Source organism: Marmota monax, unplaced genomic scaffold, assembly GCF_021218885.2.
Source record: "Marmota monax isolate L192 unplaced genomic scaffold, Marmota_monax_Labrador192_F-V1.1 WCK01_AAM20220418_F8-fsc00015, whole genome shotgun sequence".
Classification (NCBI taxonomy): Eukaryota; Metazoa; Chordata; class Mammalia; order Rodentia; family Sciuridae; genus Marmota; species Marmota monax.
In genome coordinates, this window is record NW_026692194.1 from 20,989,573 (window position 1) to 21,015,399 (window position 25,827).

The 25,827-nt window shown below is 34.5% G+C and overlaps 1 protein-coding gene across 4 annotated transcripts in view; it reads left to right on the forward strand.

Annotated features, from left to right (window-relative positions):
• The window catches only part of Srbd1 (S1 RNA binding domain 1), a 280,519-nt gene that overhangs the window by 75,171 nt on the left and 179,521 nt on the right, over nucleotides 1–25,827 (forward strand). For all 4 annotated transcript variants that reach the window (XM_058573455.1, XM_058573456.1, XM_058573458.1 and 1 more), the window contains 4 exons: nucleotides 8,968–9,071; nucleotides 17,500–17,607; nucleotides 21,525–21,682; nucleotides 25,311–25,401. In XM_058573455.1, coding sequence (XP_058429438.1) covers nucleotides 8,968–9,071; nucleotides 17,500–17,607; nucleotides 21,525–21,682; nucleotides 25,311–25,401 — 461 coding nt within the window. The remainder of the gene's footprint in view (nucleotides 1–8,967; nucleotides 9,072–17,499; nucleotides 17,608–21,524; nucleotides 21,683–25,310; nucleotides 25,402–25,827) is intronic.

Here is a 25,827-nt window from a genome sequence, read left to right on the forward strand (position 1 = left end):
ACAAAAGCATGGAGTTAAAAACGAATTTTTCAAACTCAGCCTTTGTAGATTGGTTCTGTGTTGGGGCGCTTCTTCAATATATAGAGAAGCCATTAGCAACTCTGCCTTGTTGTCTTCACCTTTGCTTGCTGTTTACATGCAACACAAAGTCAGTTAGAGGTGAAAGCGTGGGGATTTTTAGAGCATATGTCCAGTCCTAGGTATGCGGGTACCTCCTAGAGTCCCTGGTATACACAGGAATTTTTAAAAGAACTTTTCCCCTCAAATATCTCGTTTTCTAGCCTCTTTCTTCCCTATTTATTTTATTTATTTTGGTCTTTTTATTAGTTGCCATAGCCTTAATGACTGTGGCCAAGACATTTGCCGTGAAATACTTTTGACAGGGCTGGGGGTATAGCTCAGTGGTAGAGCTCATTAACCATGAGGCCCTGGTTTGATCCCCAGTACTGCAAAGACAAAAATGAAAACAAAATTAAAAAACCTTTTTGACATAGTCCCCCTAGAAAGCTGCTTCTGCTCTGGGTGAGCTCTAAGACAAGTGAAACAAAGGCAAACCTTTAAATCAATCCAGACAGATTAAAACACAAAATCTCAAGTACTTGAGAAGAAGGTCCATATTGCTCCCTCTGGTGCCAGGAACCTGCCCCAGAAATGTGGGAGGTGGACTGTTATCTTCAAGGCCCTGCTGAGCCCCAGAGTAGTGGGTATAAGCAGGTGAGTTAAAAGTGCTCTCTTATGGAAATTACGCAGCTTCCTTCTTCAGTGGGTGATGTTCTGGTTGTTGAAATTTTTTTTTTAGATCCCAGAGCTCTGAAAAAGTTCATTCTGCTAATTTTGTGATAGAAAAGAGTTCTGGAGTTCCTGATTCTACCATTTTTAGTGATATTCCTGTCAACCTCTTTGAAGTGTAGTAAGTATGCCCCTCAGTTCCACAATTAGAATATGGCTTTTAAAATTATTAAGTTTCTTCCCTTGTCTTGTTCAGTGCTTTTTTGTCTTGAAGTCTTCTTTGTCTATTAGGATTGTAGTGTGTGCTCTCTTAATGAAAAATGATCCCACTCTTGCTTTAATCTTAGCCCCACAATTATCCAAAATTCCTATCCTTAGTCCTGTTGCCACAGCTTCCTGGTCATTTGGATGAATGAAGCTTATTCTCTAATCTAGTATGAAGCTGGTAGACCATTCCTGTAAAGGTACATAGGGTAAATATTTTAGGCTTGTTAGATAATTTTTTTTTGAAAATATACAACTACCATGTTGTATGAAAATAATCACTGGCGATATATAAGTGAGTGATCATAAATGTGTTTTAGCAGTTTTATTTACAAAAATAGATGTCAGATTGGCTTAATCCTTTCCGAAGACAAAATTACAACAAAATCTTAATTGTGCTTTATTTGGGATTCTAGAATGGGACAAGGCCTCATATAAAATACAATGACTATTCTGATGAGCTGAGCAGAAGAGTTTGGCTTTATAGAAAAAAATCTGGTCTGGGGAAAGCAGAAAGAATACAAAAAAGCAGATTGTTTTTTTCAAAGTTACATTCTTTGTAAAGGTTGGAGCTATTATGCTGGCTAAAACTGTCATGTTTGGGGATTGACTCTTACTGTATTTCTCACTCTCCTGATTTCTTGGAAGATCCTATAAACAAACTTGCTGGATGACTTGGAACTTGCATAAGTGACTCCATTTTGATTTGGACTGTTGGGCCTAGTGCAGAAGCTCTGTCCAAACCAATGCCACTCTATATATTTAATAGGCTCATGGACCATAGTTTGCTGACCACTACCCTATTATATGGTTCAAGAAGGGTATATATGTATAGTATTCTTAGTTCTGGCACATTTAAACATTTTTTTGCACTTTCTTTCCTTAAGTTTCTTGAATACATTATACTGTTGTTGCTTTTCTTTGAATGTCGTTTTGAAGAAATCTGTCTTAGATAAAAATCTCAGCTGAAGATATCCTCTGTTGCTTTATTAATTCTCTTTATTGATTTTGTGGTTCTTCTAGGAGGATGAGGGGAGATTTAGAATCAGGAGACTGTCACTCTTCTACAAACCTGAAGTCTTCAATAAATAATTAAAAAATTTATTTCTCTTACTATTTGCATTTTACTATGGTAAAAAGGGGATGATGGAAAGTAGTAGAATGTTTTACCATTTATACAACATTTAATTTCCATACTAAAAATAGAATTTTTCAAAAAACTTATGATAGCATAGACACAAAATATTTTGATCTTGTTGTAACATGATATGAAAATCTTTAATTATCCCAAAGATATTTTTTGTATACTTATTTATATTTTGGATCTTACTTGGAGAATCAAGGTGACATGGCCCATGCCCTTGAAGAAAAATTTCATTATGTACATTCTAAAGTTGTCAATTTTGGTTTTTGTACATTGTATCATATTGGGTGAAGTGTATATACTTTTAGTAATTTGAAAAAATGTTAACACTTTGATATTTTACTTGCCAGGTTTTGTCAACAGATATAGCATAATGAAGAAATAATTTCTAATAGTATTAGTAACTAAGCATACTTGATTTCCTTTTACGGAAATGACGATATCATATTTTGTCCCTTCTTGGCTTTTTAAAATTTTAATACAATTTTGGAAAACATGCAGTTTTGTTTTTCTGAAACCATCCTTTCTAATATCTGCTTGAAAATATTTTGTTGGTCTCAGCATTTAAAACACATTTTAAATAGTAAGTTTAATCCATGTGTCATTCTGGATTAGTTTGTAACTAAATTTAAGTTTGTGATTGACACAATCTTCTAGATGTAAAGAACTCAGGCCTGAGAAAGTAAACCATTTGGGGAATGTCAGTTTTGAAAAACAGTCCTATGTTTTAAGAACTTTTTAGATTATTTTGAATGCAAGAGGGATGATGTCACAAAGGTAGCTTCCTAAACCCTTCAGTGCTGAGGCCTTGTGTCCCCAGCTCTGAACCCTATTTTTCAGCCTCTACATAAATGTCCGAGGATGTAGTACCTCGGAATACAGAGACCTATGAAAATGATGGAAGTCTGTGGTAAAGAAACAGCATTCCCTATAATTTCTCCATGTGTTGTGGAGGAAGCTGTTAGGCCTGTCTACTAAATTCATTACTCTGGTTGCAACTTGTTTTCATTGGTCCTTAGTGAAGTCTTTTTTATTATATGAATTTGTCACTTGGCCTTCACATTCTCTCCTGGGATTTTCCATTCCTGTTCTTTTTTGCTGCTGCTTTCACTGATCTCACTTCCTTTGCCTTTTTTTTTTTTTTTACTACCTATTTCCTGTTCATTGCTGACATCTACAATAATTCTGCTTTATCCCATTACTTACTTTCAATTTCAATTTATGCCTCAAATTCTATTATTTCTTACATTAAAGAACTTTCCGTCTGTTACTAATTTTTTAGTGTTTTTAACATGAAGAGCTGCTAGATTTTGTCAAATGTTTTTGAATCTATTGAGATGACCAGATGATTTTTATTTTTTATTGAATTGATATAATGTATTATATTAATTGATCTCCAGACGATAAACCACTGGACATTCCTGGAATTAATTATACTCTGTCTTGGTGTGTAATCCTGTTTATATATTTCTGGATTTGGATTGCTGTTATTTTGCTGAGGATTTTTACATCTATATTCATAAGAGATATTGGTCTGTAATTTTCTTGTGACGTCTTGCTTGGTTTTGTATCAGTATAATACAGGCCTTGAAGAGAATTGGGAAGTTTTTTCTTCTCTTATATATTTGGAAAACTTTATGAAGAATTGGTATTATTTCTTCTTAAAATGGCAAAGTTCTATGGTGGAGCCACCTAAGCCTGGACATTTCATTATGGGAAATTTCAATTACTGATTCGATATTTTTACTTTTAGATCTGTTTACATTTTCTCTTTCTTTTGATTTGCTTTTGGTAATTTGGGTCTTTTTAGGACTTTTTTTTCATTTTTTCTAAGTTATCTAATTTGGCATATAGTTGTTCATAATATTTTATTAGGATCTTTTATTTCTATGATTCATAGTAATGGCCTCTCTTTTGCTTTGGGTAATTTGAGTGTTCGTTCTTTTCTTCTTGGTTAGCAAAAGATCTGTCAATTTTGTTGATATTGGGCTGGAATTATGGCTCAGAGGTAGAGCGCTCCACCTAGAATGTATGAGGCACTGGGTTCCATCCTCAGCACCACATACAAAAATAAATAAAATGAAGTCATTGTGTCCATTTACAACTAAAATAAAATTTCAAAACAAAAATTTGTTGATATTTTGAAAGACCCATCTTTTGGTTTTGTTGAATTTTCTGTTTTTTTTTTTTAATTCTTAATTTCTATTCTCTATTTCCTTTCTTCTGCTTTTGTTAGCTTTTGTTTGCACTTTTCTACGGAGTGTTTTTAAAGTTAGCTCTTTCAACATAATATGAAGAACAGGGTATGAATTTAAATTTCTACTTTGCTATTTGCTAGCTTTGTTTTTTTTTAATTTTTATTGTTGGTTGTTCAAAACATTACATAGTTCTTGACATATCATATTTCACACTTTGATTCAAGTGGGTTATGAACTCCCATTTTTACCCCATATACAGATTGCAGAATCACATCGGTTACACATCCACTGATTTTCATATTGCCATACTAGTGTCTGTTGTATTCTGCTACCTTTCCTATCCTCTACTATCCCCCCTCCCCTCCCCTCCCCTCCCCTCTTCTCTCTCTACCCCCTCTACTGTCATTCATTTTCAAAGAACCAACTTTTAGTTTTGTTAATTTTTTCAATTGTTTCTTTTGTTTCGATTTCATTAATTTCAGCTCTGATTTTAATTATTTCTTGCCTTCTACTTCTTTTGCTGTTGATTTGCTCTTCTTTTTCTAGGATTTTGAGAAGAAGTATGAGATCATTTATTTATTGGTTTTTTCTTTTTTTAAGGAATGAACTCCAGGCAATGAATTTTCCTCTTAGAACTGCTTTCATTGTGTCCCATAGATTCCGATATGTTGTGTCTGTGTTTTCATTTATCTCTAAGAATTTTTAAATTTCCTCCTTGATGTCTTCTATAACCCATTGATCATTCAGTAACCTATTGTTCATTCTCTAAGTGATGCATGATTTTTCCTTCCTTCTTTTATCATTGATTTCCAGTTTCATTCCATTATGATCATATAAGATGCATGGTATTATCTCTACTCCTTTATAATGTCTAAGAGTTGCCCTGTGACATAATATATGATCTATTTTTGAGAAGGATCCATGTGCTGCTGAGAAAAAAGTGTAATTGCTTGATGTTGGGTGGTATATTCTATATATGTCAATTAAGTCTAGGTTATTAATTGTATTATTGAGTTCTATAGTTTCTTTATTCAACTTTTGTTTGGAAGATCTGTCCAGTGGTGAGAGAGGTGTGTTAAAGTCTCCCATAATTATTGTATGGTGGTCTATTAGACTCTTGAACTTGAGAAGATTTTGTTTAATGAACATAGCTGCACCATTGTTTGGAGCATATATATTTATGATTGTTATGTCTTGTTGATGTATGGTTCCCTTGAGCAGTATGTAGTGTCCCTCTTTATCCCTTTTGATTAACTTTGGCTTGAAATCTATTTTATTTGATATGAGTATGGATACTCCGGCTTGTTTCCGAAGTCCATATGAGTGATATGATTTTTCCCAACCTTTCACCTTCAGTCTATGTATGTCTTTTCCTATCAAATGTGTCTCCTGTAGGCAGCATATTGTTGGATCTTTTTTTTTTGATCCATTCTACTAGCCTGTGTCTCTAATTGGTGAGTTTAAGCCATTAACATTTAGGGTTATTATTGAGATATGGATTGTTCTTCCAGCCATATTTGTTTATTTATGTTACTTAACATGGTTTGTTTTTCCTCTTTGATTATTTTTCCCTTTACTGTACTACCTTCCACTGTTGGTTTTCATTTTTATTTTCCATTTCCTCTTCCTGTAATGTTTTGCCAAGGATGTTTTGAAGAGGTGGTTTTCTAGCTGCAAATTCTTTTAACTTTTGTTTATCGTGAAAGGTTTTAATTTTCTCTTCCATCCTGAAGCTGAATTTCGCTGGATACACAATTCTTGGTTGGAACCCATTTTCTTTCATCGTTTGAAATATGTTGTTCCAGGATCTTCTTCTTCTTCGGAGTCTGTGTTGAAAGATCAGCTGTTATCCTGATTGGTTTACCCCTAAATGTAATCTGCTTCCTTTCTCTTGAAGCTTTTAAAATTCTCTCCTTATTCTGTATGTTGGGCATCTTCATTATAATGTGTCTAGGTATGGATCTCTTATGATTTTGCACATTTGGCATCCTGTAAGCTTCTAGGATTTGGGATTCTGTCCCATTCTTCAAGTCTGGGAAGTTTTCGCGTATTATTTCGTTGAACAGATTGCTCATTCCTTTGGTTTAGACCTCTATACCTTCCTGTATCCCAATGACTCTTAAGTTTGGTCTCTTTATGTTATCCCAAATTTCTTGGATGTTCTGCTCATGGTTTCTTAACAGTCTTGCTGAGCTGTCTATGTTCTTTTCAAGTTGAAATACTTTGTCTTCATTGTCTGATGATCTATCTTCTAAGTGTTCTACTCTGATGGTAGTACTCTCATTTGAGTTTTTAAGTTGGTTTATTGCTTCCTGCATTTCTAGGATTTCTGTTTGTTTTTTATAACCTCTATCTCCCTATATAGTTGATCTTTTGCTTCTTGGATTTGTTTATGTAACTCAATGTTGAAGTGATCTTTCATTGTCTGATTTTGCTGTCTAATATTTTCCTTGAGACTCCAGATCATCTGAAGCATGTATATCCTGAATTCTTTATCTGACATTCCATCTGCTGCATCTATTACCTCTTCTAAAGTTGAGTTGACCTGCATTGCTTGTGGTCCTTTCTTTCCTTGTCTTTTCATACTGCTCGCGTTTCTTTCCGCTTGGTGAAACTGTTGTGTTATTGAATTTTCCCCCTATATATTTATATTGCTCTTGTATAGTTTCAAAGTCTCCCTTGCAGGGGTGGGCGGCGGCTGTGTTCCTCCTCCAATTGGGGTGATTTGTCTATCTCGCCGGCGGGCCGCTGGGCCCCTTCTCCAGGTCGCGTGGTCTGCCTACCTTGCGGGCAACGGCTGGGCCCCTCCTCCAATAGGGATGATCTGTCTACCACGCTGGCAGGCCGCTGGGCCTGTTCTCCAGGTTGCAGGTCTGCCTACCTTGTAGGCGGCAGCTGGGACCTTCCTCCAATTGGGGTGATGTGTCTACCACACCGGCGGGTCGCTGGTCCTGTTCTCCCGGTAGGTTGCAGGTCTGCCTAACTTGCAGATGCGCGCGGCGGCTCTGCTCTGCCCCTCCTCCAATTGGGGTGATGTGTCTACCATGCTGGTGGGCCTCTGGGCCTGTTCTGCCGGTGGATCGCCGGTCTGCCTACCTTGCAGGCACGGGCGGCGGCTCTGCTCTGCCCCTCCTCCAATTGGGGTGATGTGTCTACCACGCCGGCGGGCTGCTGGGCCTGTGGTCGCACGTTTCATTTGGTAGCTTTGTGATTTGGGAAAGTTAGTCTCAGAAAAATGATTATCAATTGAAGATAATACAAGATTGGTGACTTAAGGAATACTTAAGATAAGGTATTCAGAGTGTTTAGATGGGCCTTACAATTAGTGCTAGTAAATGATAGCAATTAGTAACTATTAACGATTCCTCTTAGGATTATGCATTTTGTATTTATCTTAGCACAAATTATCTTTCACAGTTATAAAAAATATATCAACTCCAGATGGTCAGAAAATTTCAATAGGATCTGAAAAGGAGATTGCATTGTACCAAAATACAATGTACTGTATTTTCTTTCAAAGAGCATGTTGTAGTTTACTTGATAAGGGAAATAAGTTGCTTGGGAAAGGAATAAGCATCTCAAGCAAGTTTTTACCCCTCACATATGAAATAGAGCACTAATCTCTAGGGTAAAGAACTCAAAAAGCTAAGCACCAAAGAAACAAATAACCCAATCAATAAGTGGGCCAAGGACCAGAACATATACGTCACAGAAGAGGATATACAATCAATCAGCAAATATATGAAAAAATGTTCATCATCTCTAGGAATTAGAAAAATGCAAATCAAAACTACTCTAAGATACCATCTCACTCCAGTCAGAATGGCAGCTATTATGAAGACAAAGAACAATAAGTGTTGGCGAGGATGTCGGAAAAAAGGTACACTCACACACTGCTGCTGGGACTGTTAATTGGGGCAGCCAATATGGAAAGCATTATGGAGATTCCTTGGAAAACTGGGAATGGAACACTATTTGGCTCAGCTATCCCTCTCCTCAGTCTATACTCAAAGGACTTAAAAACAGCATACTACAGGGACACAGCCACATCAATGTTTATAGCAGCACAATTCACAATAGCTAAACTGTGGAACCAACCTAGATGCCTTTCAATAGATGAATGGATAAAAAAAATGTGTCATATATACACAATGGAATATTGCTCAGCAATAAAAGAGAATAAAATAATGGCATTTGCAGGTAATGGATGGAGTTGAAGAAGATAATGCTAAGTGAAGTTAGCCAATCCCCAAAAACCAAATGCCAAATGTTTTCTCTGATATAAGGAGGCTGATGCATACTGGGGTAGGGAGGGGGATCATGGAAGGAATAGACAAACTCTAGATGGAGCAGAGAGGTGGGAGGGAAAAGGAGGGGGCAGGGTGTTAGCAAGGATGGTAGAATGTGGTGGACATCATTATCCAAAGTACATGTGTGAAGACACGAATTGGTGTGAACATACTTTATATACAACCAGAGATTCTTGGTAAATTAAAAAATAAATAATTGATAATAGCTCTTGGCTAAATAGCTGCCTAATTGGTTTCAATTAGTCATGAATTTCGACTGATTAAATTTATCATTTATATATTTTGTGGATTATCAATTTTTACCATATACATTTGTGATCAGATTTTGGCAATTAATCGTGGAGAGAATTTGAAGATATTGACAGTCAAGGTCAACATTTCCGATGGAGTGAAGAATGAATTCTGTAGGTGGTGCATCCAAAACAGGTATGTTTATAGATTTCTATAGAATTTCCTTACTAGGTGGGTGTTTTGGCACATGTCTGTAATCTCAGCGGCTTAGGAGACTAAGACAGGAGGATTGCAAGTTCAAAGCTAGCCTCAGAAAAAAATGAGGCACTAGCAATTCATTGAGACCTTGTCTCTAAATAAAATACAAAAGAGGGCTGAGGATGTGGTTCAGTGGTCAAGGGCCCCTGTGTTCAATCCCCAGTCCCCCCGACCGCCAAAAAAAAGAATTTCCTTTCTAAAATACCATACTGATATCTTTATGTACTGATATGGAAAGATGTCTATTATGTTTTTTTTTTTTTTTTTAAAGCAAATGTCAATGTATATTGTATCTTTTGTTTTTATTTTTGTTTTTCTTTTCTTTTTTAGTATGGAGGATTTGAACCCAGGGCAGTTTACCACTGAGCTACATCCCAAGCCCTTTTTATTTTGAGATAGGGTTTTGCTAAGTTGTTTGAGACCCACATTGCTGAGGCTGGCCTCAAACTTGTGATCCTCCTTATTTCTGAATTGCTGGGATCACAGTTGTGTGTTACCATGCCCAGCTATATTTAAAAAATGAAGTATATGAGTTTTGTGTATGTTTAAATAGAAAATACCTGGAGGGTGCATAAGAAACAATAATGATTTCTGGGAGAGGAACATTTACTTCAGTACAGTCATCAGTGCATAACAGCATTTCAGTCAATGGTACATTATCTGCTTCTAAGTAAATCTGTGATTAAAAAAAACAAACCAAGGAAACCACCATAGACACCTATCTGAATAGTTTGAAGCCTCCTCAAGAAGATCTTCAGGAGGTATTCCAGAAGAAGGCATTGTTATCATGGAGGGTATCATGGAGGGTGAAAACTCTATGCACGTTGTTGTTCCTGAGGACATTCCTATGGGACAAGATGTGCCTAGGCTAATCTGAATGTTTTCTCCTTAGATTTTTAACAAAAAAGTTTAAAAAGTATTTTTAAAAAGAGAGAGAGAAAAAAAAAGAAAGCCTTATAGAATTAGAATATATAAAAATTATTTTTGTACAGCTGTGTTTATGTTTTAAGCTAAGTGTCATCAAAAGAGTCGAAGAAGTTAAAAAAGTTTGTAAAATAAAATAGTTAAAGTAAGCTAAGGTTAATTTATTACTGAAAGAAGAAAAAACATTTAAAAATAAATTTAGTGTAGCTTAAGTGAAGTCTATGGTAGTATTCGGTAATGTCCTAGACCTTCATATTCACTCCCCAGTGACACTGAGAATAACTTCCAGTCCTGCAAGGTCCATTCATGGTAAGCCCCCTATACATATATACTATTTTATTTTAATTCTTTATACTCTATTTTTACTGTATTACTCTATGTTTACATATACAGATACTTACCATCTTGTTATAGTTCCCTAAAGTGTTTAGTAAAGTAACCTTCTGTATAGGTTTAAAACGTAGAGGCAATAGACAATACCATATAGCCTAGGTGCATAGTACGCTATACCATCGTGCTTCACAGAAGCATACTTAGAGGCCTGCACTGTGATGAAATGACTTATCTGTGCATTTCTTACAACTTATCCCCATTATTAAGTGATGCATGACTGTATTTTTCTGTACCATTTGAATCTTTTATAAAGAGCATATTTCCCCTCATGAAAAAAATAGGTTAAAACATCATAATATAGGGGCTGGGATTGTGGCTCAGTGGTAGAGTATTTGCCTAGCATGTGTGAGGCACTGGGTTCGATTCTTAGCACCACATAAAAATAAATAAAATAAAGATATTGTGTCCATCTATAGATAAAAATATAAAAAGATAAAAAACCCCATCATATTGTATATAGTATATCTGAAATGTTTTACTCATTAAGGATGATTTAAACAAAAATGTGATTAATAGGATATTACAATATAAATCTTTAAACAAACTGTATGTGGTTTTCCTAAAAAACCTTTGCACATTAAGGATGATTGAAATAAACATTAAACATTTTTAAACATCATATTTTTAATTAACCTTTTTAGTTGTTAAGGAAACCATTTAAACTAGCCACACATTTTATAGAACACATGACTTTTAATTTTTCTAAATATATTTGATCTTCACATCAATCTATTTGATTGGTACAGCAAATTTTATGGCTACCATGTGACTAATAAGAAAGCTAATACAAAGATGTAAAGGAGCTTGGTTAGAATGTTAAATTTTAGATATGCTTATCAGCAGCTATCTCTGTGTGAACATAGCTTAGAGAACTTGCTGTGAATACTACTTGAAAAGTTAGATGTAGTATTCTTTGAGAAATGTATGTGCTATACTTTGGTAAATGGCTCCTACATCCAACATACTTCTTGTATCAATTTACTGGAAGCCTGTTTGCCCAATGCAATTCCACAAATGATCAATTTGCTGAACCACCAAATAATACTAACCAAGTAAAATGTAATTTGAATGTTGATCAGTTATGTCATATCCATACAATGGAATTTTGTGCAGCTTTTTCTAAAAGCTGCGATATAAACATGTCTTATTAGGTTAAAAAGGTAATTTATAATTATTTATGCTATAATTTCATTAATGACAAATAATATGTCTATGTATATATAAGAAAATGCCTGAGAAGATAATAAATGGTTTACTCCTTGGCTTTGGTATGAGATTTTAATTTTCTATCTTATACTTTACTGTGTAATTGTCACTTTCTTTGAATGCTTATTTCCTTTGTAAATAAATAAATAAATTTCATTAAAAATGAAGAGAATAAATATCTAAAAGACATACTATATTTCAGAAATTACATTAACATATGTTTTAATTATAATCAAACTCTAAGATGGTTTTTTAGAAAACATAAAACAGATATGTTTGAGTTTCAATTACAGTTATATTACTTCCTACCCACGTTACTATGGGTGTTTTACTTAATTTTATTTTCAATTTCATTGTCCTTAAAGTAGTGAATTATACCTTCCTCATAAATTGAAAAGAATGAAGTGATATTCCATGTAATTTTGTAGCTTATACATGGTGTTGAATAGGCCTTTGATAGTATCTGTTATTACAAATATGATTATGGTCCTAATTCCTTTCCTAGAAGTGTTTTAGTAAAGAGGTCACAATAAATTGGGGACAACTTCTAGCTTATTTTCCTGAAAATATTCTTAATTCTTTGTATCAAAGTCAGTCCTTAATAAAGAAGTATTAGTTATACTTTTAACCTACCGTCTTTATATTAAGTAAATATCAGTGGATGGTTTTCCTTATAATGATATAATTATTTTTTCCATGGCTTACCTATATTTGATTTTAGTTTTTCCCTTGTACTGTGGTGTTTTGTTTTGTTTTGGTAGAGGGGATTGAACCTAGGTCTGTCTGCTTTACCACTGTGCTACATCCCCTGCCCTTTAAAAAAATTTTTAAATTTTGTGATGGAGTGTCTTGCTAAGTTGTTTAGGATCTCCCTCAGTTGCTGAGGGTGGCCTCAAACTGTGATTTTCCTGCCTCAACCTCTTAAGTTGCTGGGATTACAAGTGTGTTCTACTGTGCCTAGCTGGTATTGTGCTTTTAATTATACTCTTTCCAAAAAAAGGATCTCCTTTCCCAGTTAAATAATTGGTAATATTATTTAACCTACAATATGACATATTATGTAGCTATAGTATAGTAACATAATGGTACTAGAGATTGACCACTGTAACCACTGAGCCACATCCCCAGCCCTATTTTTGTATTTTATTTAGAGACAGGGTCTCACTGCGTTGCTTAGTCCCTTGCTGTTGCTAAGGCTGGCTTTGAACTCGCAATCCTCCTGCCTCAGCCTCCCGAGCTGCTAGCATTACAGGCATGTACCACTGGGCCCGGCCTTAAAAATATTTTTTTAGTTGTAGACAGACACAATACTTTTATTTATTTGTTTTTATGTGGTGCTGAAGGTCAAAATATAAAAAGATAAAAAAACCCATCATATTGTATATAGTATATCTGAAATGTAGGTATACTATATATACACATTCAAGGCTCTACCAACTGAGCTTGAACCCTAGTCCAGTAATATAATTTCTAATCGAAAGGTTTTTTTTTTCTATGTAGATAATTCCAAGAGCTGAAACACTTCTGGGAACTATGGGACTATTCTCAAGGAATTTTTTCTTTTCTAGAACACATTTGAATGGCTAGACATGCTTGCCTAATTAATTTTTTTCTTTTTCTTTTTTTATTTTTTCTCTCTACTTCTTTTCCCACTCTCCCTCATATACTTATCCACTCAAGTATGTATTAGACGTTGGAGATCCACCTGGAAACTTAAAAAATACACTGTCTGTCCTTGAAGACCATGTAGTTTAATAAGGGTGACACTGAATAGAAGTAGAGAGTACCTGTAAGAGTTTGTGTCATAGAACTTTATTTGGCCTGGCATGTATGTAGGTCAGAGATAGGAATGGGAGTAGAGGCAGCATGAAGTGAGACTTGAGATCAGTGTGGGCCAGGTCATACATAGCTTTCTAAGTATACTAAAGATTTTTTTTTTTTTTTATCTTAAGTGTAGTAGGAAACTAATAAAGGTTTTAAACAGAGAAGTGTCATGATCAGATTGCATTTTACAATCAGTCTGGCTGCAACATAGAAAATTATTTGAGAGGAACTAAGAGTAGATGTGGTAGCTTTGAACTAGGGTAATAACAATAGGAAATTAACAGATTCGAGCAATGTTTAGGATGTAGAGTCTACAGAGGTAGGAGAAATCACTGGATTAAATGGTGGATGGATTGATTAGGGAGAGGTGAAGTGAAGCATGGCATTTGTATGGCAGGGCAAGCAGATAGATGATGGTATCACTTACTATGCTATGAATATATAAAGTTCTATATGATTAGGGCAGAGAGTGAGTTGAATGGAAATCTTGTTATTATCTAAGTTAATTAGAATAACAAGGAAGAATTTAATACTACTGTCTTAGTATAAACAAAATCCTAGGTCTAAATTCAAAACTGAACAATTCATAATTTATAATTATATGTTGCTAGTTCAAGAGGATAAATATGAAGAGGATTTCTAATCTTGTCACGTGCTGTAATAGTTATGTTTGTGAAAACTCCATTAGTTTCTGCATTTGCTCTTTAAATAAAAACATATGTGAGGGAATGATCTCAACGCTTCCCTGTTCATGACTTGGACTGTACAGTGACCAGGGTTTGTAAGTTTGAGCTCGCTTGTCTTTTATCTGATGAGTAAATTTCTATTGTTTAAAATTGTACTATTTTTTGTTCAGTGGTTTTCAGAACTATCTCCTGATCCAGTTCTTTTTTAAATGTGGAAAAATGAAACCTAAATGGAGAGAGCCTGTCTTTATCTTAGGTATAAGAAACAAGCAGAGTGTATTTCTTTGCCAAAGTAGAGAATATTTTTTTGTGCAATGGGTGGACAAAGCATGTCTCTGTCAAAAACATACAGTTTAGGTCACAGATCTTTTCAGTTGTTTATAGTACTCTCCTGGCCCTTGCAGGCAGTTGAGTTTGTGGTTGCTGCCTTATATTTTTGCTTTATTGTGCATATCTCATAAGACATATGTTTCATATTGTAGAATTTGGTTTAGATGAGGTCCTTCAGTTTTATTCAGAGGTATTTATTTGTTGAGTGATGGAAGACTCAGGTTTTGAGATAATATTCTGTAAGGTAAACATATTGTATTGCTTTAAGGATATAGTAAGTAATAAAGTCTGTGAATTCACCATACTGTTTCAAGTCCCTTATGCTAATTTCTGTGAATAGCTTCTAGGAAGCTAGGGAAGGAGCATAAATTATTATTGTGTAAGGAACCAAAAGAAGTTTCTGTAATGCTGGATATTAGTTTAACTGCTATGTTTCAGGGCTGGGTCCAGTGGTTTGAACGTCAACTGAATGGAAATAACTGATACATCTTTAAGAATAAAATAGACCCACAGCACTCTTCTAGGGAGGAGAGCCTAGCAGTCTAAACCAAGGGATGATTTTGAGGTTTGAAAAAGATCACTGGGGGGCTTCAAGAGGATATGCAAAGGTAATAGTAGGATTTCTGGCTATTTCCTGCAAGTAGTAGGGAAATCTTTATTGGAGGCTTAAGGGAATAACCTTAGTAGACATCAGCTATACTAATTAAAAAAAAAAATCACTTCATTTGTCTTCCTGCCTCTAAGCACTGTCTTCATAGCATATTATCCCATGACCTAGGACTGTGTTTCCTCTCTCAACTAGCCAGTCTCTATAGCATGGTATATAAGACCATTTATAATCTTTCTACTGCCGTGTAGTCTAGCCTCTTCTTCCTTTGACTTTATCCTGCCAGTTTATGCCCTAGCCATACTAATATATTTGTAGTTACTTGAATCTATGATGTTCTTTCTTGCCTCTGAGCTTTCCAGTATGCTGTGGTTTCTTCTCAGAATGATCATATTCCTTTGCCTTACCAGGTAAGCCACAATTTATTTTTAAAACCCATCTGAAGTGTTTTTCTGGGAATCTTTTCTTGATGTTGAATTCTCCAAATTAACAATGATGGTAGCAGCAGCAGCAGCAGCAGCAGCAAGTGCTTAAATAGAATGTGCCAAAAAACATTTATAAGTCCTTTACATATTAACTCACATCACTGAATTAAATATGATTATTACTCCCATTTTATAAATAAGAAATAGTAGACATGGTTAAGTAAGTCTCCCAAGAAAGTAGTAAAATGGAATTTAAACAGAGATAATCTGCTTCAAATCTTGGTTTTCATTAAATATGTTGTACTGCTATCACCGCTACTTTTGAGCTCTATACCTTTATTTTTGCATATTTCTAGTATTTGCATTTATCATACTATCCTTTTTTAAAAAAGGTCCAGTGAAAGCAAGACTTGTGGCTAATTCTTGTCCTCCTCCTCCCCACCCCTCATGTCCTCAGATAAAGGTGACAGTGGGGAATAGTGAAGATTTAGATAGAAAGAAGGAAATATATATCCTGCCTAAAAGCACTTTCATTGAAATTAAAAAACAAAATTATTTGTAATTCAAGTATGTTACCCTCTATGGAAGGAGTTTAGTTATTTGCTAACACATAACCTTTGGTATGTAACAGAGTAAAGGCTTGTGCGTTTGCTTGCTTAAACTGAGTTCATTTCCTTGCCTGAGATGATTAACAGAGATGAGAGGACCTTTGACATGTATTAATGGATGACTAGAAAACATTTATATTTTGTTAATGGAGTCTGTTCAAGAGCCATTGAAGGGCAAGGGCAGAAATGCTGTAGGTGGATGGGAACTCAGAAAGGGTAGGACTAAAATTGTCCTTTTTAGTTTGCGTTTTTTTTTTCTTTATTCTTTCTTCAGTGTCCACTAACAGTTAGTTCTATGGCCTTCACATTCTTCAGTATGGGTATATGTGTCCCCAGTAGAGCAGCATGGCCTGAATTCTACTCAAGAATATCCAGGGCTGGGGTTGTGGTTCAGTGATAGAGCGCTTGTGTAGCATGGGTGAGGCACTGGGTTTGATTCTCAGCACCGCATATAAATAAATAAAACAAAGGTCCATTGGCAACTAGAAAAATACTTAAAAAAAAATGAATGACTAGAGGTGAGGTTCAGTGTCTCCTTTGCTCAGTCTCCTTTAATTCTCATGAAGAGATAAAGAAAAGGTAATAGAAGAATCAGTGATTGTCTTAGCGTTTTTTTGTTTTTGTGGTGCTGGGGATTAGAACCCAGGCCTTTTGCATGCAAGGCAAGCCCTCTACCAACTGAGCTATATCCCCAGCCCTGTTTTATTGCCATGACAGTGTGGTACAGACTGTGTGTCTTACAGAACAAAAATTTATTTTCTCACAGTTCCTGAGGCTAGTAAATCCAAAATAAGGAATTGAGTCACTTCCTGTGGGGGTAGGAAAGAGGGGTGTTCTTCTTGTTTGACAGTCACCTTCTCCCTGTGTCATCACATAGTAGAGACCCAGAGAAAGAGAGCAAGGTCTCTGGTGTCATGACCTCATCTGAAGCTAATTATCTCCAAAAGGCCCCATCTGTAGATGCCATCACAATAGAGATAAGGGCTTCAATATATGAATTTGGGGAGGGGCACTGTTCAGTTCATAGCAGTACTGTTAGTCCACAGTAATAATATTTTGGTGACTTTCTTGTATCTTGATATTTTAGTTATTACTAATAATGCTTTGATGACTCTTCCCAGCAGATTTTTTTCCCCTTTAAGTTTTATGTCTAACTGTTAGTTAATAGGTTTTTAAAAATAAAACGTCCAGATGTCATAGTAACAAGTTCCAGACACCACAGCCTCTCCTTACAGATTATGTTACTTTTGCTTTAATAAAGGCTTTTCTCCCCCTTGTCTATTTCACACTTCTTTCTTCCAGGTGTCCTTTCATGGTCTCATTATTGTCACATCAGGTTTAGTATGGGCTTTCTTTTTGCAGGTGGAGACCACGTGGCTTTGCAAGGCCAGAATTAATGAAGATTTTACATAATTCACTGGATGATTCCTTTAAACGTCTTATTTATCCTCTCCTTTGTAGAGAGTTCAGGTTTGTATTTTGTCTTGCTTCGTTTTGTGTGCTATTTATTTTGCATTGTACTGTTAAAGCATATAATAAGTATTTGTTGATTGAGTCACAAAGCCAAAGAACTTAGAATCACAAAGTCTTAAGTTTAAGCCTTGATTGCAATCTGTACATGCCTTATGCATAAGTCTTAAAACTTTGTTGTTAATTGTGATATACTTTTCAAGCTGGACCACTTATGTAGTCCAGCTTGAAAAGTATATTCTGGAATAATAGTCTTGCATTTTGACAACCAAGCCACATAAATGGTTTTATTGATTTGAGATTTGGTTTGGAAGAAACAAACTGAGAAGTTAATGGAGAAGTTACGTGCAGTCATTTTTTAGAGTTAAGAGAGCCAAAGAAAGCATAAGCAGGACATGATGAATTTATTACTGTGAAGAAGGAAAGCTGTTATATATATTTTATTCTCTAAAGCGGAAGTGTTTGGATGAAATGTTATCAGCAATGATGAGCAAATATCAGGACATTATTAAAATAGCCATTTAAAGGGACTAATAGAAGTTCTAAGAGCAATAAAGATGAAAACTACAAAAAAAAAAAAAATGGGGTGCGGATTGTTTTAGATGAGAAGATGGAAAGAAAAGAAATGTAGGGAGGCAAACCCCCTCCACTTCCATTTTCTCCAGCCTTTGTCCTGGTAGTCAGTCTTTAAAAACTAGCCATTCTCTCATATGGTCTTTCCTAAGTGGGATAGATTTATTTCATTCTCACTTTTTTCGAAGTTTCAGCAAGGACTACTTGAAAATTTCGATTTCTAACCATCTCATCAACCTTACTAGAATTTCTAGCAGACTATATACTATTTGTCTATTTTTCTTTTGCTTGACATTACCATTGAGTTCAGGGTATTGAATGAGCAGGTACTCTTAATGACACATAGCTCTCTTGTTCAATTTCTTTTTATCAGTGACATTCAGTTTCTTGTTTTAGCCTTTTTAGTTGAGAAGTCCCCTAACAATAGTGTTTGTTTTGAAATTCTGTTTCAAATTTATGTTGTGCAACATCTCTTGCTTTTGGTGATAGGGCATAAAATTTAAAGATAGGAAATTCTGTCCTTAGTGAAGAAAAAATTATCTTATTTAAAAATGTAATTCCTTTTATATAGTTGTCATTAACTTATTTTTTTTCATTATGCATGTTATGTCCAGTGGCACTTTTGACATTTCTGCATCTATTTGATTTGGGTGACTGTGGAATAATTTTGTTCAGATTGAATATAAACAATTGGTGCAGGAGTGTCTAACATATAATCTAGCAGTGAGAAATCACAAGGACTTTCCTTCTCTTTTTCTAAAATACCTTTGGTTAAAACAGTACATCTTTTTTCAGTTCTTAAGTTAGTTTGCAGACATTGTCTGGAGATGTGTCTTGATAGATATATTTCCATGAATAGCAGTTGAGGAAGGCAGTCCCAGTCAGTTTTACTTTTTTTTTTAAATAAAGAAAAATACTTTATTTTTCTTTTTTTAGTTGTTATTTTTAGTTATACATGAAAGTAGAATGCATTTTGACATATTATACATACATAGAGTATAACTTCCATTATTGTGGTTGTACATGATGTGGAGTTACACTGGTCATGTATTCATATATGAACAAAGGAAAGTTATGTCTAATTCATTCTACAGTCTTTCCCATTCCCGTCCTCCTTCCTTTCCTTCCATTCCCCCCCTTGCCCAATTTGGTGAACCTCCACCTGCCTCCAGTGGGCTCCCTGCCCACCCTTCTTCTTTATGCTGAGTAATATTTCATTGTGTATACATACCACAGTACTTTATTTTTCTAATTAAAAAGAACTTTGGGGCTGGGGTGTGGCTGAAGTGGTAATGCACTCACCTGGCATATGCGGGGCGCTGGGTTCGATTCTCAGCACCACATAAAAATAAAATAAAGATATTGTGTCCACTGAAAACTGAAAAAAAAAAAAAAGAAAAGAACTTTGTCCCAACTATAGGAAAATTGAAAGCATCAGTAAAGCACAAAAGGGGGGAAACATAATTTCGCTAGAGATACCCATTGTTAGCCAGAGTTTTCTCCACCTGTGTGTGAATTAAAAGAGACCATTAAGACTATGTTATTTTGTAGTCATTTTATTCAGTTGACTATATCCTATGCATAAACTGCTTCTGCATTTCTTATTTCCATGACTGTCATGATCATTCATCCATGTGGCATTTTTCGTATCTACTTTATTTATCATTTCTACCTTGTCAGTTATCAGGAAGTGTTTTACCATCTTGTACTGTATCATGCATTGTTCCTTCTCTTTATGTCCATGGTTACTGTCTTAGTTCAATGCATCATCATTTCTTGTCTGGATTACTGTACTAGTGTCATAGATGGTTACTGTCTTCTATCTTTTCCAACATAGATTCCACATTGCCATTTTAAAATCCCCATCTCATTATTTTATGCTTGTCTACTTACAGTCCTCCAGTGTATCTTCTTTGTCTCCAGGATAAAACCCAAGTTGGTCAGAAGAACATACATGACCCTGTGTGATCTGGGTTTTTCTTTCTTCTAGAGCTTTTATATGTTCACCCTGTGGCTTACAAAATTACTCACCTTTTCTATGAGTCATTTCCCTTTCTTTCATCTCCGTTTCCTCTTGATTTACCTGAGCTTACCTAGTTCAGCTGTCCTTCCTAGGCATTCCTGTTATGTTAGCACTTAACCATTGTTTTAAACTTGCCTGTGTATTTTTTCTGTTTTTTTCCACTGCACAGTGAAAATCAGGGCAGAGAATCTTGTCTTTTTGGCTTATACCAATCATGGTACCTTCTGTAAGACTGTTAACAAATGTTCATCCAATGAATAAAGTAAAAGTGTAGATATAGAAATATTTGGAAAGATACTTCTTCTCTTGTTTGGCTGAATTTAGAGAGAATGATAATGAAATGTTTAGAGAAAATGGAGAAATCTTTAGAAAGTGAATTAAACCAGAGACACTAACATTAGTTAGCTGTGTGCCTCTTTTATAACTGTAACATATTCTGCTTCAGCACTGATATGAAATGTGCTTTGATGACTTTTATATGTTCAGTTTTCTTGTGGTCAATAGCATGTATAGTTCACATAGTCTAAGAGAAGTTATACTCTATAAATTCTTAAGAATTTCAGGAGACAGTATGTGGAGAGCTTCTATTAAGTAGGTCAATGGAATAAAATTTGGTTTCCAAATGATTTTAAGCCATAATGGACATTTTTATCATAGATTGTGCCTAAAAGCACACTTTAAAAAAATAACTTCTCTGCATAAAACAGAAATTATTTATATGAGGCATGATTCTGGACTGGCTATTAGTATCTATGGTAATGTCATGACACTGAGAATGACAAAGGGGTAGATGTGGAGAATAGAGTAGAGAAGATGACTGGGATATTTAAAGGTAAATGTATAAAATTAAATGTTATTGGAGCTATCTGTGATTCAATAATTTGTTACTATAATTTTTGTGTCTATATTTTTCAAAATTTGATAAACTTTAATTTGACTCCCACATGACATGCAAGTCTATACATTTTTTTCTCACATATATGCATATCTACACTTTATCTTAGCTAAAAGGCTGAGAAGTGATATATACACCTCTAATCATATTACTTTTGTATATAGCAAAGAGCAGACAGAGAAGGAAGGTAGGTATGATAAACACATAAAGATTGCTTCAAAATTTTTGTGGTATTTTATATTACTGTGACTAACAAAAATAGACCCAATCTAATTTTTGTATGTGATGTTTTTCTTTTTAACTTATTTTGTTATAGGGAATGTTCCTGTGAGGAATAACTATACAAAATAATCCCTGTACTTTTTCCCTTTCCATTTATTTATTTATTCACATACTCATTCATTTATTTATTTTTCATTTCTGAAGAGCCAAACTGACATCAGATGCAGAGAAGGAATCAGTAATGATGTTTGGACGGAATCTTCGTCAGCTTCTTTTAACAAGCCCTGTTCCAGGCCGCACCTTGATGGGAGTGGATCCTGGTTACAAACATGGTTGCAAATTAGCTATAATTTCTCCTACCAGTAAGTTCTCTTTCAGCTTTTTATATAAAAGTTGTTTGGTCTGTTGTTAAGTTTTACTTCATAGATTTCATGAGGATTTGGAAATAATGTGAATTTTTGAGGCTTAGCAAATGGTTTTCTCATAGGGATATGAGAACCAGATAATCAAACTTCATATTTCTCTTTATTTGTTGATCAAAGCCTTCAACATATGACCATCATTTACCTCCTTCCCTATTTCTCAGTAGAGAACTGAGGATTAACAAGGCTCAAACTTGAACCCTATCATCCTTCATCAACTTGTTTGACGTAGTTATATTTGATGCATTTTATTTCTATATGTTTTAAGCACCAAAAGGCACTTTTGATTTGCCAGCTAATATTGTTTTCATATTCACTCATATATTTACCTTTTCTAATACTTTTCATTTTTTTCTGCATTTCTGTGTTTGCAGTTGAGCACATTTTGCATAGGGGGCAGACATGAAAATCTTATGCTATTAGTTTTTATGTGGGTCAGATGATGAGAAATTGTCTCAGTTTTTATTCATCTGAAAAAGTGTCTTTTGCCTTCACTTTGAAAAATTTTTTTTATTAGTTGCTGATGGATCTTTATTTATTTTATTTATTTTTTTGTGGTGTCAAGGATTGAACCCAGTGCCTCACATATGCTAGGCAAGTGCTTTACCACTGAGCCACAACCCCAGCCTTCTTGCCTTCACTTTTGAAAAATATTTTTGATGGGTGTAGAATTCAAGATTGGTTGTTACTTAAAGATGTCATTCTATTTTATTTTTTCTGGCATCATATTTTCTGTTGAGAATTTAGCCAAAAATCTTATTATTGTTCTTTTTGAAAGTAATATGTCTTTCTCCCCTGGTTGCTAAGATTTTCTCTGTGATTTTCAGAAGTTTTCTTATGATATGCGTGTGTGTGTGTGTGTGTGTGTGTGTGTGTGTTTGTGTGTTTGCATGAATTTCCCTTGGAGGTTTTTAAAGCTCTAGCATTTCTAACTGTTCTTAGAACTTTCTAACTTGTGTTTTCTTTTTTTTTATTTTATTCTTTTTTATTGGTTGTTCAAAACATTACAAAGCTCTTGACATATCATATTTCATTCATTAGATTCAAGTGGGTTATGAACTCCCATTTTTACCCCAAATACAGATTGCAGAATCACATCGGTTACACATCCACATTTTTACATAATGCCCTATTAGTAACTGTTGTATTCTGCTACCTTTCCTATCCTCTACTATCCCCCCTCCCCTCCCCTCCCATCTTCTCTCTCTACCCCATCTACTGTAATTCATTTCACTCCTTGTTTTTTTTCCCATTCCCCTCACAACCTCTTATATGTAATTTTGTATAACAATGAGGGTCTCCTTCCATTTCCATGCAATTTCCCTTTTCTCTCCCTTTCCCTCCCACCTCATGTCTCTGTTTAATGTTAATCTTTTCCTCCTGCTCTTCCTCCCTGCTCTGTTCTTAGTTGCTCTCATTATATCAAAGAAGACATTTGGCATTTGTGTTTTAGGGATTGGCTAGCTTCACTTAGCATAAACTCTGCACTAACTTGTGTTTTCTAGGGAAGTACTTTTTGACATTTTGGGATTCTTCTGTTCAGAGGATCATCACATTTTCTATTCTCTCTGCTTCCTCCCACACAGATGCTTATGTGCGTAGGTCTTAGCTGTCAGTGCATTGTACCCATCTGCTCAGTTTTGGGTTTTGTGAAGATGTTTTGTTACGTTTATTATAGATGCACTCATGGGGTTTTTGTTTTTTATTCCTAGTTGTCTTCTTTTTTAAACATGATTTTTTTTTATAACTTTATTTGTTTTATTTTTTTATGTGGTGCTGAGGATGGAACCCAGTGCCTAACACGTGCTAGGCAAGCGCTCTAACACTGATGCACAACAACTCCAGCCCCCTTAGTTGTCTTTTGGTGCTGTTCATTTTTATAATAAATGGGAAGTCTGTTTTATCAGTTTTTTTCTTCAACTACTGATTCATCATGTGGCTTTTATCTTTTTCTGTATTAACTATGATGAAGTTTATTATTCAGATTTTTTTCAAAAAATGTCAAATTACACTTTCCTTAGTTAAATTCAACTTGGTCATGATTCTTTCTTTTGGATATGTTGGTAAATCAAGTTTTCAGTCTTGTATTGCTTATAGGATAATTCTTTTGAAAATTTTTAACATGTAGATATAGGGACTTATCCTCAATCCTCATTGGTAAGATTTTTCTAAGAATTATCCATTTCATCATTTAATCAAAATACTACATACTATTATTTACATACATACTATTATTTAAATCTGTTTCTTTTTAATCTGCTCCATTTCTAATTACAGCTTTTTTTCATTTCTATACTCTATATTCTCTTTTCATTTCTATATATATAGCTATAGATAGATAATATGTCTCATATATTCTGTATTTTCATTTTTATATTCTATAGTCTGTTTTCATTTCTATTATAATTTATGAAGTCATTTTAAAATATAATTTATTTGTCCTGCAAAAAACCAAAAAACAACCAAAAAAGAATTTTACACCGACTGCCTTAGGAAAATCAGCTCTTCACTTTATTATTTGCCAGTTCCAAGTGCCTATTTGAAAATATTTTATAATTTGTAATATATTTATAGTTATATTTATAATTTAAATATAATAAAATTATTTCTAATATAATAATTTATATTTATTTATAATTAAAAGAAGATTCTTTGATTTTTCTTGATTGTTAATTGCTAAAAGTATTTTTTTTTTTTTTTTTTTTGGTACTGGGTTTTGTACTCAGGAGCACTCGATCATTGAGCCACATCCCCAGCCCTATTTTGTATTTTTATTAGAGACAGGGTCTAGCTGAGTTGCTTAGCACCTCGCCATTGCTGAGACTGGCTTTGAACTTTCGATCCTCCTGCCTCACCTTTACCAGCTAGGGATTACAGGAGTTACACCTGTTACAGGATTACACGCCTGGCTGTTAAAAGTATTTTTTAAAAAATAATTTTGTTGCTCCTTTGTGTTGTTTTTTTTCTATTTCATTAATTTCTGTTTTTAACTTTATTATTTCCTATCTTCTGCTTTCTTTGAAATTATTCTGTTGTTTTCTTAACCTCCTTGTTAGGAAAACATTGTTTACTTAGGTCACTTATTTGTATTAGGTAATTACACTCAAATCTGCATGAAGTTTTAATTAAAAAAATATTTTTTATTAGAAATAAAATATTTTCTGTGTATTATAGTGTAGAAAAGTACAATTCTTAAATATATAACACAAAGATTTTTATTAGGAAACAAATTCATATGTCTACAACTAAAAAGAAGAAAAAGAATAGTATTACAACAGTGTTTACTATGTAGTGAGTATTCAGTAAATGTTAGTTTTTACTAATTTGTTAACATTAACTGTTTTGTATAACAAAATAAGTGTAGGGATTGTTACAATCCATGTTACTTTGAAAGAAACAGTTTTTCAGAGGTCTTGGGGACAAGTGAAAAATGAATGATTTAGATTGCATTTGAAAAGACAAGCCTTTTCTCTTACAACTGGCTTAATCACAACACTGGTGTTATATTTTGTAATTTTTTACGACAAAATGGCTTTTTATTTATTTTTTTTTTCCATTTTCTTTTAAGGTCAGATACTTCATACTGATGTGGTTTACTTGCATTGTGGACAAGGCTTCAGAGAGGCTGAGAAAATAAAGAGGCTTTTGCTGAATTTCAAGTATGAAAATAAGTAATCTTTTCAGTACTTCACTGGCCCAGCAAGAGATTCCTTTGAAACCTAAAATAGGGAGGGATCAAGGGAGGTGCCTTGGTGAGAGAGAAGGAGGCTTGTAAAACAATGCTGGGGCAAACTTCTGGAGAACTGCATATGGGGACTCCTGACAAGTGCTGCTTCCTCTCTCTTTCACAAATAAGAGGTGGCGATGTTGCCAAAAGTGAGCATTTATTTCTTATCTTTGAAATTATGACAACATAATTCAGCCATATTGTCTTTATTACGGCTTAGAATGCCCCAGCTTTAACCTACTGCCATTTAATTTTGATTCCTGTTGATGGGAAGAAAGCTGACTGATTCTTCTTGACATTGTATGACAATAAACTGTTTTTTCACTGCCATCTATACCAAATGCAAGGGCAATATCTT